Here is a 16,836-nt window from a genome sequence, read left to right on the forward strand (position 1 = left end):
GCAGCCTGCGGGATAGATCTGACATTGATTGGATGCCTCTGGTCTAGCACAACAAGGGCACAAAAGGTCTTGCAGGGGCAGTGAAAAAGCAATTTTTTCCATCACCTTGGGCCTAGGACGGACACTGGATATCAAGAGCATAGGAGTTGCTGAGGGATGCTTGTTCCCACGCAGCATTGCTCAAAAGCAACAAAAGCTGGCTCACATCTGCTTGTGGTGCTGGCTCCTAAATTAAAGCAGGATGGTTTCCTCAGCAATTGACCTCCCTAAGTGATGAGAACATCTCATGATATCAAAGCATACAAAAATATCATTGGCATTGCAGAAATACAGTTGTTTGTCTGGCTTACCCTAAGTGGCTTAGCCATGTTAATGGGACACTTCTGGATGCTCTTTGTTCCAGATACACATTTATCTTTGATATCATTATTATAAAGCAGGACTTTCCCTCACAAGCAGCCAGCAGAAGGGCATGGCTTGAGAGAGGAACAGCCACGTGGTGATCTCCACCAGGACACGGCGCCAGGTTAGTTATCCATGACTCCAGCCTGGGTCCAGCACGGCCCTACAAATAGCACAGGGGTGGAGCAAGCAATCAGAGCAAAGATTGCTCATTGTCTCCAGAAGAAATTAAATTTGCAGCATGGTCTGACATGTCTTAACTGCATGCTTAAATAGGATGAAATCTGGGAGGCAAGAAGGTGCAATGGCTGATCCAGAATCCTTATAAAAGCTGCCAGTAACTCATTTCATGTGGCAACTCTGCTGTTCATCTTTTTCTCCATGGTTACACAAAAGGCCCCCAATTTCCTGGCTGTATTCGCAAAGCACAATAGCTAAAGCCTAAAACATCAAAGGAGTCTCGATAGTTTGTGAAGAAAGGGTGGGAGTCTTATTCACTTCAGTAAGGGATATGTTTTTCATATTGAATTACCCTGTAAATCAGTAGACTTTCTAATGGCATTTCAATAGCTCAAATGGCCCCCTTGACGATCTGCTCTGCAGAGTTTATTGCCTATAAGCTCAAAATAGCCAGAAACCAAATCATTACTCAGAAAATACTCCAAACAAAAAGCCTCTGACAGCCTGGGTGAAATGTGCTTTACTAAAAGACCTGGGGAAAATAAATATAAACCACCAACAGGGTGAAGTGGGGCCAGCAGGGTGCTGGGCTGGGGACAGAGCTTCCTGGGGTGCTGGGCTCATTGGTGCTGCGGTCACCCTGCTGCCCCCTCCTCCTCCTCCTCACAGCCTCTCTGCAAAAAGCACTCCCAGGGCTGTGGGTGCAGGTCTGCAAACATCTTCTCAAGAGCTTCTAACATGACCAAAGGCAATGTGGGTATCAGCCCTTGGCTGCCTCTTCTCCCTCCAAGCAGGGCTTTCAACTGGTTCAGCATCAGCAGCAATGTAAAGGTACCCCTGGCATCCAAGTCAGCCCCCCACTCCAGCCAACCACACCAACAAAGGCTTGATAGAATCCCAGAACACAAGGGACCTTAAAGACTACCTCATTCCATACCCTCTGCCATGCACCTTCCACCAGACCAGGTTGCTCCAAGCCAAATCCAGCCTGGTCTTGAACACTGAACAGGATGGGGCATCCACAGCTTCTCTGGGGAACCCGTGCCACCCTCATTGTCAAAAACTTCTTCCTTACATCCAATCTAAATCTCTCTTCTATCACTTTAAAGCCATTACTCTTGTGCTGTCTCTCCATGCCTTTGTCAAAAATCCTTCCCCAGCTATATTTTAGCCCCTTTAGGCACTGGAAGGTGCTGTAAGGCCTCCCTTTTGCCTTCTCCAAGCTGAAAAACTCCAACTCTCTCAGCCTATCCTCATAGCAGAGGTGCCCCAGCCCTTTGAGCATCTTCATGGCCTCCTCTGGACTCCATCCAGAAAGCCCATGTTCCTCTTTTATTGGGGAAATGGATGCAGTACTCCAGTACATCATTCCAGTCACCTCAAGGTGACTGCCACTGCTCTTGGTGGCAAGAGTACCCAAAGGGTACTCACTACCCATGTGACCATTTCCCTCCAGGTCACTGCAGCACCTGATTGCCTGGACTCTGTCCTGCCTTGTCCTGCACTCCTGCAATTCTGGCTCTGCCCCAGGCACAGAATCTCCCCCACTCCACCTCAGCCACAGTCCCTGATGAATGCAGTGACAGAATCTTTGAGGGTGACAGGAACACTGTCACTTCACTGCCCATATTGCTGCCCCCCAGAAAACCTTGAGAGCCAAACCCACATCTTGCTGCCACTCAGTTCAAAGCCAGGACATGAACTCCAGTCCCACACCTCCCTACTGGCCCCAGCCACTGGAAACTGGCTCTTCTCATGCTTGGGTCAAATCTTCCCAGCCAAACACTCTCAAGCAAAGTGCCCATGCTCTCCAAGGATTCTCACAGCTGCCAGCCAGGCCTTTTATTAGGGAGGAGCAAGAAACAGGACTCCAAATACCTCAAGTTCTGATGCTGAAACAGGGCAGTACGTGTACAGCTCTTTGTGACAGTCAGCTGTCTCATCTGACTCGATCAGAACTGTTTTTAGCATCACACCCCCACAGACTATTAAACACCTGACAAATAGCAACAATTTTTCCCTTAGTTATCACTTAGTTTTAGGCTGCAGGGCACTCACAGGTAAGTCATGGTGCATGGGTGTCTGTTGGCATTTTGAGGGGATCTGTTCATAGGGCCAAAGGACAAATTTATGCTAAAGGAAAGAAAGAAAAGCTGAAATTCCAATAGCTTTCAGACCTATCTTACCTTCTGCAGTAGGTGTTTCTCTCCAGGAGTCCCATGCAATACAGTAACTGCATATCAGTAATAACAATTACAGAAACAAGGCTTCTAAAAAGTTAGGGAAGGAGCTCAGTTTACTCAAGCCTAAATAATATGCATTGTGACCTTCACAGAGATCAGAGATCTGCACTTTGTATATCATGTGCATGCACTTTGTTTCCATGCACATGTTGTGTGCATGGAAACAGAAGTCAAACGGACTTCACCACAGCCTGCTCCTGCCCTGTGGATGGAGGCACCACTTATTCCACCTCTACAAGCTTAATTTATCTCTGCAGAGTTGGGCAGACACAAAATACTGCACCACAAAATTCTCTGTCAAGAGCTATAAAGGATTTTGATTTCCTGAAGCAACTTTTGCCCACCTGAAGAACTCTGGAGTCGAGCAGGAGCCAAGAGAAGCAGCAACCATGTTATATGTGACCTGCAGCACCCTGCCTCTGCCATGGCCATGAGGCTCTGGAGAGAAAATGACTTATCTTTCAAATTTTGGACTTCACATTCAACAAATACAATTGTATGTGACCATGGGTAAAACAATTAAGGAAAAAAAAAGGGGAAGGATACAGGCAAAAGAGCTGAAGTGAAGGAACACACAAGAATTGCCTTAATCTCTTCCTGCACACGAGCAACAAACTCATCAGGAAGTTGTGACTGGCTCACTAATCTTATAGCCCATCTGTTATGTGATTTCCTTCGGTGTACTCTCATGATCTGCTACTTCAAGATCAAGGTTTAAATGTCTACTCCTTGTTAAAGTCTTACAAATTATGGCATCTCCACCCAGGGACTAACAATTTTTACAATCATGCTTAAATAATTCCCTTGTAACAATGTCATTCAGTATCTGTAAAGAGTGTTTCCCCAAGGTTAAAAATTACTTTGGCTACTACATAAAACTCAGGAATAATCCTAGGTATTGTAAACATCTCCCATTTCAACTACACTGAGTACTCAATTTCTTTCACTGATATATGACCGCTTTCTATACTGCACTCAGAGACAGTCAAAGAGGAGATAATACTTTTCAAAGGTGCATATGTCAAGTAAAAAGATCCTAGCACAGGCTAGTGCAAAATGAAATGCTTTCAAGAGGCAAGTTTCAACCCCGATGTAAATCTCAGCAAACAGCTCCAGAGAGCAGGCAGCTCAGCTCCCTCCCTGCACCTGGTCATGCACACCTGGGTAAAATGCAACCATTCAGGTTTGCACAACCTCACACCCACACAGGTAAATGGCTACCAGAGACAGAACATGGCACTGGGGAGATGGTGCTCAGCTGTGACTGCGTTACAGCACACTGAAGGCACGATGGCATTTAATTGACAATGTTAATAAAAACTACTTTGCTGAAACCTGACAAGTCAATATAAGAAAGGGGAAACAGCAAGAAGGATCTTGGAAGTTAATAAGCTCTTGTAAATTTGATCAGTGGAAAATTAGTCAAATGTGTGTAACAACTAACACGCAAATTAGAAGATATCCGGACCATGCTAATGTCTTTACTAGAAAGACTTTGGAGAACAACCCAAATGGTTAGAAGGAAAAGGGTCAGTTTCGAAGTCTCTGAAACATGAATTCTAAAGCAAACCATGAATAGAGAACACTGCCCCAGCACCCAGTGGGATGACTCAGGTGTATAAGCATTACTGATGAGACAGCTCATGTCCATACACTTACTCATCTGCATAAGTGTTCAGGTCATAATTGCAGTGATGTACCTGCAGTCATCTGGGAAGCACCAACTCTTACACACCAACTGCTCCTCCTTGCCTCTCACTGAAACTTCCTACAGTTCTCACAAAAGGTGCTGACCAATGTTACAACTAATCGCTTTTTTCTTTTTTTTTTTTTTTTTCCCAGCAGGAAAAAAATCCATTTTTATAAACAGAGCAGCATGAGCCTGAGAGCTGACACCAAGACTGCCATGGTAATTCCTGACAGCTTCCTCTCAGGAGGAGAGCTAAGGGAGCAGAAGCAGCCAACTTCCCTGTTTGCCTGTTATTAATCACTTGGATTTTACCAAAATACTGTTTTACCTGTCTCTGAAAACTGAACATAAAAGTTCTATTTCAAATCAAAATGAAAAATTGTGCACAGCCAAGTAAGCATAAGCCAGGTTTTCCTCTCACTCAATTCACTCCTTAGTTGCCTATCTGGGCTTTTATTTTGGGGATGGAAAAAGGACAGAAATGAAGGGCTTTGGAGTGGAGGTGTTTCAAATCATCTACATTTCCTTGTGGTGTTTCACACTATGCCAGCAGCTCATAGACCTTGGGTAAGTACAAACCAGCATTTCCTCTCCTTCTGATTACACAAACTCCCGTGACAGCCTTGCTGGATTTATCAAGACATATTAAATTATCAGGGCAAGATGCTGTTCCCTGTCATCATGTGATCCAGGCTGCACGCTATGCGAGATGCTAACAAAGCAAATCAGAAGGGAGGGGAGAGAGAAAGGCAACAGAAGGCAAACATTTGCTCATTCCCCACTAAATCCACCCCAGCTGTAAGTTTCAGACATTAATTTAAAGGGAGAGCAGCAGCTCTTAGCCTCTGTCTACATGCCCAGTTATAAGATCAGTTCACATCAATTCAGTTAAAAGAATTCACTGATTTCCCACCCCATTGCACCCATCAGCTCACAGGTACAGGAGTTCATAAAACACGTGTCTATCCTGCAAGGATTAGAAACTTTTCCCTCACCACCAGATGAGTATTTCAGGCCACATTCTGCATCTGCCCTAAAAATCAGCACTGCAGGATGGACTAAGTGGAAGAAATGTACGTGCATCCACACCTGCAGCAGTATTATGAGAGGTATTTTAGTAATGTAAATAAGGCCACCACCTTTGCAGCAGGGCAGTCCCACCCCACATGTCACCAGCTCCAATGTGACCAGGACTCCAGCTTCCTTATAGAACTGGGCTTCTCTCAATAGCAACTCAAACATCAAGAAAAACCCTCAAAACCACATAGCTCACTCCTCTGCCTTGCCCGTGGGGGTCTGTTCTATGTTTCAACCTGGTTTAGCACAAATCCCAGGAGCAAAGCAGATACTTTCCAGGGGCACAGGTAGCCTGGGAAGCTGGGCATGCATCAAGCAGGCAAACCCCGTGCCCTCAGCTCTGGCTGGGCTGTCAGGAGCAACACCTCAGCCAAGCCATTGGTTCTCTCTCAGACAGGCTGGGACTGTCTGACCCAAAAAATGCATCAGGGACTGTCTGAGAGAGAACACCTCCACTGCACAAACCTCACCCCTATCCATAAGGTACCTAACTAAATGGCCCCAATATACATTTATTAATCATTGCCTGTTATCACCCCAAAGGTGTAGCATCACACCTCAGCCACAGACACTGGCTGAGAGCAGAAAGTCCCAGCATCCTCCCCTGTGATAGGATCAAGATGTTTATCTGTTCTCTACACTGTCAGCCTCAACATCTGGTTTTATTGTGGTGGTTATCTGACCACATATCCTGAACTTCTTGGCCTCAAAAAGTTTATACCTGTCACAGCCTTGAACATTCTCAGCTCTTCTGTGCCTTCTCTACTCAGAATAAATGCCTTTTTTTATTAAACTAACTCTTACCAACAAACTGTCTGGATCAATGCAGTCACCTCATCCTCCTTTACAAGACTGGAAACAAAGGTACAACTTTAGAGACGGTACTGTTTCTGACACCATCAGGAATAATCCATAAATGAGGTTCTCTGAGCTGCATACAAGTGACATTTACCTGAAAATAACCTAGAATTAGCTCAGAGTGAAACTGCACTGACCCCGAGCAGCGGTGTACATAACAGACACAAGACTAGTCCTGCCATTCTGCTAAGAAGTCAAAGAAATCCACATGCACACATCAAACTATTGTGCAAGCATGTGTAGAGCTGGTCAGAAATACATCCAACACAGGTATTTGAGTCTCCAAGGGCGCCTCTGTGTGCTGAGCAAAAGGAGGGAGGAACACCTTTGTGTGAATTTGCTGGTGTCGTTTGCAAGTTATGTACTACATGTCTTGTCTCCGTTCATTTACAAACACGAGGAGAGACTTCACAGCCCTCCACTACAGCGTCCTCACCCTCAAGCTACGACAGCTGAGGGTCCTCAGGGTCCTAAGGAACAGCAGCCTGAGCATATGCGAGGCAGAGGGACACAAACAGATGCGTGAAGGAACACACCTGTGTACCTGCAGACACACACCGGGCTGCGTGTCTGCGGCACAGACATGCAAGGACAAGCCCCGGCCCCGCGAGTGCCCTTCATTCATTCCCAGAGGAGCTCTCCCAGCTTCTCCTCCGGACGGGTACTCACCCAGCCCTCGAAGGTGTCGCTGGGGGCGGCGGAGCGCAGCAGGTCCTGGAAGTGCAAGGTGCAGTTGGCCACGAAGTCATCGTAGCCGATGGGGGTGTCGTGGAAGACGGAGAGCTCGATCTGATGGCCGTCGGTGACCGTGGCCGAGAACTCCTCGTTGTAGGTGGGTTTGTTGGTCTTCTGCTTGGTGCTCGTCTGCCCCACGCGCATCTGGTCCACGCTGACGGTGACATAGGGGTCCAGGAGCTGGTAGCCTTTGCGGAAGAGCGAGTGCCGGAGGGACCAGCGGGTGGGCTGCAGCCCTACCGCCTCCCCGATCCGCACCTTCAGGTACCCGCTGAACTTCATGGCTCCGGACATGGCCGCGCCCCCGGGGCGCCCGGGAGCCGGGAGGAGAGCCAGAGCCCGCTCCCGCCGGGCGAGGCACCCAGCCTCTCCTGCCGGCCCGGCGCAGCCCCGCCGCGCCTCCTCAGGGGGCCGGGCGGCGCCACCGCGCCCGCCCCCGAGCTCTGCCTCTGCCGGGGCTCCGGAACCGCCCCGCCCGCCCCCGCCGCCCGGCCCGGGCTGCTCCAGCCGCGGGGGAGCTGCGCGATCCGGCTCGGGGACACCTGGGCGTGGGGCGGCGGCGGCGGGCGGGGAGGAGCCGCGGGGCCGCGCCGTGAGGGCGGGGACGGGCGTGGAGCGCACGGCCCGGCCCGGCCCGGCGCTGCGCTGCCGAGGTGCGGCCCGCAGCCCCCGGCGTGGGGTGAGGAGCGGCCGCTGCCCTGCCCTGAGAGGGGACACAGCCCCGGGGGCAAGATCAGGGACACCCCCGAGGGACTCCAACCCCCGGGGCTCCCCGTTCAGCGCCTCCCTGGAAGGGCTGGGGCTGCGCCCGCCGCTCGGACCGGCGGCCCCACGGCGGCTGCACGGGGACCGGAGCGACCCGGAGCAGCGCTGCCCCCGCACCTCGCCCTGGGCAGCGCCGCCTCCCTGCATCGCTCCGCCGGGAGAACGTGCGCGGAGAACACAAGGATGTGCTCGGGGGTTAATTGCGGGTGATTAACGTGCCTGGCACTCGGCGTGCAGGGTTGGTTTTAGGGTGGATTGTCTTCGGGGGTTTGATCGCACTTAATAAAGTCGGAATTTAATTAGTTTTAATTGCTTTGTAGATTTCAGAGCAAAGCGGTGTGAACTGGGTAGGGAACAATGAAATCCTGCCTTCCCGGTGGCATTGTTCAGCCGGCATCATCTGAATTAAGTTGCACTCCCTAAGATGCGGTCCTTCGAGTGACCCCACCTCAGCTGGATGGTGCCAAGTGTAGCTGACAGCTTGCAGCCTTTTTTTTAATGCGTTTCTTTCTTTTTTTTTTTCCTTTTCTTTCCCAGACCACTTCTCCTACCTCAGCTCTGCCATCTTTCACATTCCCTAGCAGACTGTCTCTGTTTCCTCCCATCCCCTTTCCTCGCTTGCCCCCCTTGAGTTCTTCTAGAACTCCCAGGTTTCGCAGGAGCACCAAGCCAAGGCTCCCTCCAAGCATCAGAGCGAGCAGGTTGTCTCTGATCGCCTCCTCTGGAGAGAGCAGGTGGAACAGGTTCAGTAATGTGATCACTCCTCACATGGAAGCAACTGTTCTGCCAGAAAAACTTGTAGACTCTTAAATCAGACTTCTGACAGGTTTCCTTGCAAGGCTTCTAAGTTCCTTGCTCTGTCACTATTAACTGGAGAAGACAAGTCTTTAAGATTTTTTTGAGCTTGGTTAGGACAGCTCATCCTGAGGAGGAATACAGGCTCAGTTTTAGAAATTGCCACCCCAGGTTCTGGGATTTTGTTTCCAGGAGTGACTGGCTCCAGATCTTTTAACAGCAGGTATGGCCAAGTAAACACAGAGTACTCTCTTCTCATAAAAGACTTATAGATTTAGGATTTTTGTGTTGATTGTTGATTTCCTTCTGAAATGCATTTTAGCATTAGCTGTGTTCATTCTAGGTGATTTTATTTTCCCTGGTTTTAATCTTTGTACCTTCTTGGATTCTGGTATCCCCACAGCAGTGAGCTGGTCAGAAATAAAGATTTCCTTGTATCAGCTGTGTATCTGCTACTGCTTTTATGTCTGGATTCACCACTTCTTTATGACACCATAAAATAAAAAAGTCCCCTATTTACCTTTTCAAGAAGATCACTATCTGTCATTTTGTACTTTCACCACTTCTGTCCTTCTGAGTTACGAGCTGTCCCTTGAAGCCAGGGCAGAATCCATGCTGACCATCATGGGCAACCTGGAACTCTTAGAAAACTTCACCAGGACTCACTCAGGGCTGCAAACAAGGTTTAAAGACAGCCTAAACTTTAAAGCGCCCAGCATGGGTACCCAAAGGATAAGGCTGAAGGCCTTAGAAAGGCTGGAGCACTCACTCTGTAAATTCCAAATCATCAAATATAGATTTTACTTTCCTTAGAGCCCTTTCAAAGGGCTTGTTTCAATAGCAGTGAAGAATGCTTGGCACTAGAAGACTAAGTTAAGAGATAAACATGAATCAATCAGAGACTGCCATAGTACTGTCAAAATTTCTCTTGACCTTTTCCTCAGTTTCCTGAGCAGGCAGAGATGAAAGTCACCCCAAGCACTACTTGTTAGAAGTAATGGCTGGCTCACATATTTACTGTCAGAAACAGGGAGAAGACAAAAATCTGATGGTTAAAGGCTCCTTTCCTCTGCTTAATCACACAAGGTAAAGTACTTTGCCATGGTGGAATTTCATTCATAATAGGAATGAGGACTTAAAGACCTTTTTCTATACAGTGGTTCATTGGAATCTCATGTGATAATGTGATTCCTCTACCCAGACTTCAAATAATCCTAGCAAGTACTGTAAAACTCATGGAAAAAAGCAGGTGAGCCACAGTTTTAAGTATTTCTGGTGAACAGCAGTGCAAGCCTGTTTGCTGCTGCAGGAAAAAAAATCAATCCTGTGGACTCATATGATGTGAATCTAATTAATTTTGTTTATCCACTCAAACCAGTCTGGAACAGATCATCTCAAACAGCATCTGAACACACCCCTATTCTGAACTCCCAGCCAAAGCCCAAATGTCCTGTTCTCAAAGAGAGCTGAGCAGTGACATGAAGTCAGAACCTACCCTGCCTACTCTCCTGACATCCATGCAGTGGAAAAACATCCCCAGTTAGGTATTTTCGTCCAAGAATCAAAACATCCCTGCACACCATGACCTTGCAAGGCTGAATGCAGCTGCACCATCTGGTGATGGCTGCATTGATCCTCCTTGCACAGCTCTGGGGGCCAGCCAGGTCTGCAGGAGTGTGGATTCTCTTCCTTTCCTCAGCAGGACCTTGGGGATCAGGCTCCAGGCATGGCAGGGTGATTCATTCTGTGCCCTCCAGTGCTCAGGGAGGCTGAGCTCTTCCCAGTGCTTCCTGCCAAGCTGGATGGTTCCCTGAGCAGTCAGCCCATGGCACAGAGCTGTTCAAGGAACCCACTGAGAAGATCTCCTGATGTGCCTGAGTACGAGAGTGGTGGGAGACATGCAGTGACAACAAACAGAAAATAAAGCAGAAAGGCTGTGCAATCTGAATTATGGGTAAATTACAGCATAAACAAGCCAGGCTCCAGGCAATCTTATTAACCTGGCACTCTAGGAAAAGGCTTTAGTGTAGTAGTGGAAAACCCCCTGGAAAAAAAACCTCAGTTTAAAGCTCACCAACAATCAAAAAGACAAGTAGACTATTGGTAATTGTTTGAAACAACTGACAGCAATGTCAAAACTGTCACTCAGGCACTGTATAAATAACACACTCATACCATTTATTGTGTGCAAGCCTGCAGCTCCCTCCATCTCAAAAAATGCAGAATAGATCTAGGAAAAGCACAGAAAAAGATGACAAAGGTGATGAAAGGCACAAAATATGGTTGTGAAGGAAAGAGACTGCCTAGCTTGATATTTCTAAGTCTGGGAAGGAATGAATGAAGAGGAAAATATGAGCAAGATCTGTACAATCATAAACCACATGAGCTGTATGAATGAGAAAGGGGTTTTCATTATTTCCCAGCCAAGACCTAGAGGACACCTAAAATTGTTTTGAGGTCAGAGGTTAAAAAACATAGAGAAGCAAATGCCTTTTCACAGAATGCATAGTTATAATTTGGAGTTCCTTGCAAAAAATGGAGGCCAGAAATATAAACAGCCTTATCCAGGAGTAGGTGTTAATGGAGGATAGACTTAATAGTGGCTACTGACCATGAGATAAACCCTGGTCCGGGCACGTCTTAAACCACAAATTGGCAGCTGAAAGGAATCAACAGGAAGGACATGGAACAGCATGGCTGAGGTATGATGGATCTAGGAGGGACACAGTGAGCATGCTATGCTCCTCTGAACTGTAATTTCCATATCTAAGTAAGCAATTGAAGAATGACACCTCCTTAAGCTGGCTTAGGCACCATTCCCTGCAGGTGGGTGAATGGCCAAAGATGGGAACAACTCTCAAAGTTTAGTCCTGCATTCTTCCTTCAGGTCTCAGTAACCTTAAGGATAAGTTTATGCAACTTCCCTCTTATGTTTTTGGGAATCTGTCTGAAAAACTTCCAGTTCAGATCCACAAACAAAACCAAAGAGCTTGACCAAGTCCTGTTGTAACATTATGATTTAAGCCTGGCCTCATCTCACACTACAGATATACAAAAATTTCATGCACCCTGTAAAAATCTCCATTTTTCCCCCCTACCAAACTGTGTCTTATTCCCTTCCCCAGTAACCTATAATTCTGTAACAATTTAGTGTCATCCTCATTTGGCAAGTTAAGGGCAAAGTCTTAAATGTCTCCACATTAAATTTCTACCAGACACTGGTTACATTCAGCAGTGAGTCTGTAAACCAATGGAAGAATTTTGTCTTTCACAACTACCATTGCAAAAAGTGCCAGTGAGACTTTTTGTAACTGAAACTGCAGCTAAATACACTATAAAAATACAAAAATTAGGAGAATTGTAGAGGCAATTGAAGTAGGAACTAACTCTATTTTGTTCCTCTATTAATTTTAGTCTATTTATACCACTTCCCTTTTATAGTTCTTTCTATAAGACTGCTTGTTAAACCTTTAAACAATGACAGCTGCTGAAGACTGAATATCCCATATGTGGAATCATTTGTGGTCTAGGGAGAAGAAGAGAAAAAAAAAAAATCAAATTCCTCTCTAATAATAATAATAATTATAGGATCAATCCAACACTCACTGAAGTCAAAAGCAAACCTGCCACTCATTTAAGCTAGAGAAGAATCAGGCCTGGTTTGTCGGTTTGCTGTTCATCCTGATTTATTCCAGTGCAAAAGAGAAAAAGAGATCATAGCCTAATATCAGCTTTTCCTACTTGCCATGAATACTGATTTTCTAAACTGTAGCTCACCTGATCCTTATTATTTTTTATTTTCTGGAAAACTAAATTGTTTTAAATTGTAGCTCACCTGATCCTTATTATTTTTTATTTTTTGGAAAACACCAGGTCATTTTATAAAGTGCTGGTATTATAAACTGCAGAATATAGTTTATAAGAGCTCTAACTCCTGCAAGCCAACCATTAATACAGCTAATGGCCTGTTTGTTGTATTAAACTGCTCTCATTTGTCTGGGTCCATTAACAAATGCAGTGGTCATTAACTGTTAACAGCAACTCAGTTATTAGATTTTATTACTTGTACAGGAAACACTGGAAAACAAACTGATTGTTCTGGTTTACTGGGGTTTATTTCTTTCCCAGCAGTCTTGCTCTATTATTTATAATTCAGTTTCTCACTTGTTCCCAAACATGACAGACATGCTCAGAGATGGGTTCAAGGCATCTATGTGGACACTCAGTTCACATGCCAGCCCCCTACCCCTGAGCCCAGCAAACCTCTCCTCTAAACCACAGAGCTCTGAGGCACCAGGTATCTGCAGTGCCCTCTGCTTTCCTGATTTTTCTGTATTTGTTTCTTGGGCAGCAGCTTCTACCCATCTGCTGAATAATGAGATTTAAGTAAAAGATCCAGTAGCCTGTATACTGGAGGTTGGAAAATCTTCTGCTTCATTCATGGTTTTCTCTTTCTAATCTACTGAAATAAAACATTCAAGTTTAAAAATGTCTTTTACTTCCTCTTCATGGGGACTGATGTGTCAACTAAGGGGGAATGCTTTCTGTCCCTCATTAACATTTAGTCCAGATAATTGTACAGTTCTCTTCTGGCCTTGTGGTTGACAAATAAGCCTAGAGCCACAATCTTGCAAATACCTGCACGTGAGGAATATTGCCCAGTATTACTGAGATATCAAAGCCCTTCCCTTCCACATTTTGAATGCTGAAGGCCCTTGATCCACTTTTCTCTCTGCTTTCTTCCCCTTTTTGCAGTTCAAAGCAATGGGAAAACACCACCAGTGTCAAAATGCCATGAGGCCTGGCAGCAGCTTGCCATGGAAGTGGCTTTCATGGAGCAGTCTGAGCAGTGCTCTTCAACCTGCAGTGCCATGGCACCCAAATGAGGGAGGAGACCCCCAGAAATGTGTTCTTAGTGCTCTTGGGGAACACCACCTCCTGGACTCCAGCTGGTGCAATTGGTGTTACAAGACAGCTATCAGCACTCCAGAGGTGGAGATATGTGAGATGACTGAGCTTTACCCTCTGTGTGGTTGGGTGTATTTAATGGTATTGAAATAACTCCATTTCTGAGCTGTTGGTCTCTTCCTAGCACACTGCAGTTATTAGTGGCACTTTTGAAGTTGTTCTCTCCTACAAAGGCACCCCTGGTGCAGGTGATCCAACCTGCTCACTAAGGGCTTGGATCAATCACATAGGGCCACAACCAGCACAGGGTATTGGTGGCACATGTGATGCTTAACCCTCTGAAGAGGAGAGGTCACACTCCTCCAAATAAAGTCATTCACGATGCAGTGTCTGAATGCCTTGCACTGGAGGTGCCTCACCAACCCTGTTCCTGTTTGGCTTGTGAAATGGGATCTTGTCATGGTTTGACTACACACAGAGTGGTCAGAGGACAAGCATGGACCTCAAATTTTGTCAAATTACATCAGCCCAGTGCTACCTGCAAGCCCATTCAGATGCTGTGGCAGCCAATGGATCCAGTATCAAGGGGGAAAAGGTGGGAGATTTTGCTAATAACAGGCTAAAGACACTGCTGGTTTGTACAAGCAAGGATTAAAAAGTGCTTCTGTCATCCCTGGGGCAGAGGTTAAAGGCTCTTGTGTATGTTCATGCCTGTGTCTCACGTGGTGTGAGCAGGGGGATGTTGTAGTGCTGGGGACTGAGAGACATGAGTCACCTTATCTGCTCCTGTCTATAAACAAGGCACTTGGGGTACAGCTTCCCTCCTATCAGCTTCTGATAACAACTTCCTTCCCACCCTCCTTCCCAAGCCAGCACGTGCTAACATGTTGTGCAACAGAACCAGTTGGACAAGAAGTTCAGAAGTATTTAAGAAGCCCAGGGATGTGCACTTTATGCCTTGGAGCAGCAGAGGCTTGCTGGGAATGGCCCCAGACTGGCAGGTGTGTGCATTCTCTTTACCTTTTGGAAATGGGGTAGAATAAAAGAGCATCTCTGCCTCGTTCAGCTTCTGGTCAGCTCAGAACATAACAAATCCTGGGATTTTCCATGAGGAACGTAATAAATCCTGGGATTTTCCATTAGGAACAGCAGGACTCTTCAAAGACTGAAGAGATCCCAGAGTCTTTGCCCACCTGGAGTGCAGCATCCAGCTCTGGGATCCCCAGCACAGGAAGGATGTGGAGCTGCTGGAGATGGTCCAGAGGAGGCCGTGGAGCTGCTCAGAGCTCCTCTGCTGTGAGGGAAGGCTGAGGGAGTTGGGGGTGTTTAACATGGAGAAGAGAAGGCTCCAGGGAGACTTTTTAATACTTAAAGGGAGCGTGGAAGACAAATGGGGAGGACAAAATTTTAGTAGACCCTGTTGCAATAAGAGTAATGGTTTTAAACTAAGGGAGGGTTAATTTAGATCAGATATAAGAAATACTTTTTTTACAACAAGGGTGGTTAAACACTGACACAGAGAAGCTGTGGATGTCCCATCCCTGGAAGCACTCAAGGTCAGGCTGGCTGGGGCTCTGAGCAGCCTGATCTAGTAAAGATGTCCTTGCTCTCTGCAATGTTTATCTAATATTAATGGTATTCCTTTAGAAGTAGAGTGTTGTTAATTTCTTGAATAATTTAACTTTGCATTTTTTTAAGTCCTCCAAAGACTGAGCTATGAGCTGAGCTAAAACAATAGAAGACATTGTTTAACACTAAGCAGACTAAAGAGGAGAAAAAAAATAAATGTAATAATGTTATGGGGCTATTATGACTACATGTTGTAGACTCATTATATTAGCTAAGAATACTTAACTGAGTTGACTCTTTTAACACTGGCAAAGGATCAACAAGTCTCAAAGTTCTTTTTTCAGTCAAGACTCAGCCTGATCTTTCAGTTTCCTGCCATGTCTCTCATAAAATTTCTTTTTTCTCAGTAGAACAAAATCCCATCTGCCAAGAACTGCATATTCTTTCTCAAGAGCTGAACTCTGTTCTACTGAAATGCAGGCATTGACCAGTAATTTCTATTTATCTGTACCTTTTCTAGCAACAACAACATCTATCATCTTCAATACCTATAGTACAGATGGAAGTAGAAAAGGCAGCAGGAAAGGGTTAGGAATAATGGAGTTAAAATTACTCTGATGAGAATATACTATGGAAAATATAATGATGATGAAGGATGCTCAGAGGTAGAAGGGAGCAATTACCTGGACTGGATGATCAGAAGAAAAAGAAGCATGTAGGAAGTATTGGGCATTATTAACCTTTGAATTCTATCTAAGGAATATTGATTTTTATTCTTCAGTCCATTACAAAGAACTGTCCTCTTGGTTCAGAATCAAACCCCAACACAACCCCCAGTGCAGGATTACAGTGCTGTGGCAGGGCTGCACTCTGGGAGGTGCTGTGCAGGGGGTGTATCTCCGTGGTTTTGCTTTAATTATCACTGAGAGGAAGAGAAAAAGCTCTCTGTGCACCTTTACTGAGATCTTTAAAACCTCAGTAAAGCCCAAAGCTCTGGGATGTGAAGATGCCATCCCAAGGACCCTTTGAGTCAGACTGTTAGATTCTTAATTACTTAAAATAACATTTCTGTTGGTGCATACCTATGAGTAAAAGTTACCTGCATGTCAGGTAACTCCATGGTGGTTCCCACAGGGGAACTCTTCCCTTCTTTGGTATCAGGGTGTGCACTCAGCCAGAAAATACCAGTGCAGGCTTGAGCACAGAGCTCTTTCCCACTCTGCATTGAGAAATTCTCAGATGTCTGTAAAGAATCAGGGAGAAACAATGCTCAGGACCTCCCTGACCATCCCATTTCTGTCCCAAACTCTGCACTCAGGCAGCCAGCTACACACAGGGATGCTCTTGCTGAGCTGCAGCTCACTCTGAATAAGCTGGGGAAATAAGAATAGCTCATGATTGCTCTAAAACTTCAAGACCTTGCTCCAAAAATCTTAGAACTTATAAAACATTTAGAAACCAGAAGGAAAAGCCACACTGAACAGGAGAAAGCACTCCCACATACACAATGCTGCATCAACAGAAACTCCTAAGAGCAGAGCTGTGAAAATCAGGATTTCTTCCCTGGTCAGAGACCTCTAGATGGAGCTGCCTCTTTTGTTTTCAGACCGAATA

The 16,836-nt window shown here is 46.0% G+C and overlaps 1 protein-coding gene across 1 annotated transcript in view; it reads right to left on the reverse strand.

Moving 5' to 3' along the window:
• Positions 1-7,575, reverse strand: part of PRKCH (protein kinase C eta) — a 113,423-nt gene extending 105,848 nt beyond the window's left edge. Inside the window, exon 1 of the mRNA XM_009102315.4 lies at positions 7,120-7,575. Within this exon, the coding sequence (XP_009100563.2) occupies positions 7,120-7,479 (360 nt within the window). The 5' untranslated portion in view covers positions 7,480-7,575. The remainder of the gene's footprint in view (positions 1-7,119) is intronic.
• Between the last annotated feature and the right edge of the window lie 9,261 nt (positions 7,576-16,836).

The sequence above is a fragment of the Serinus canaria genome, chromosome 5, assembly GCF_022539315.1.
Source record: "Serinus canaria isolate serCan28SL12 chromosome 5, serCan2020, whole genome shotgun sequence".
NCBI classification, from domain to species: domain Eukaryota; kingdom Metazoa; phylum Chordata; class Aves; order Passeriformes; family Fringillidae; genus Serinus; species Serinus canaria.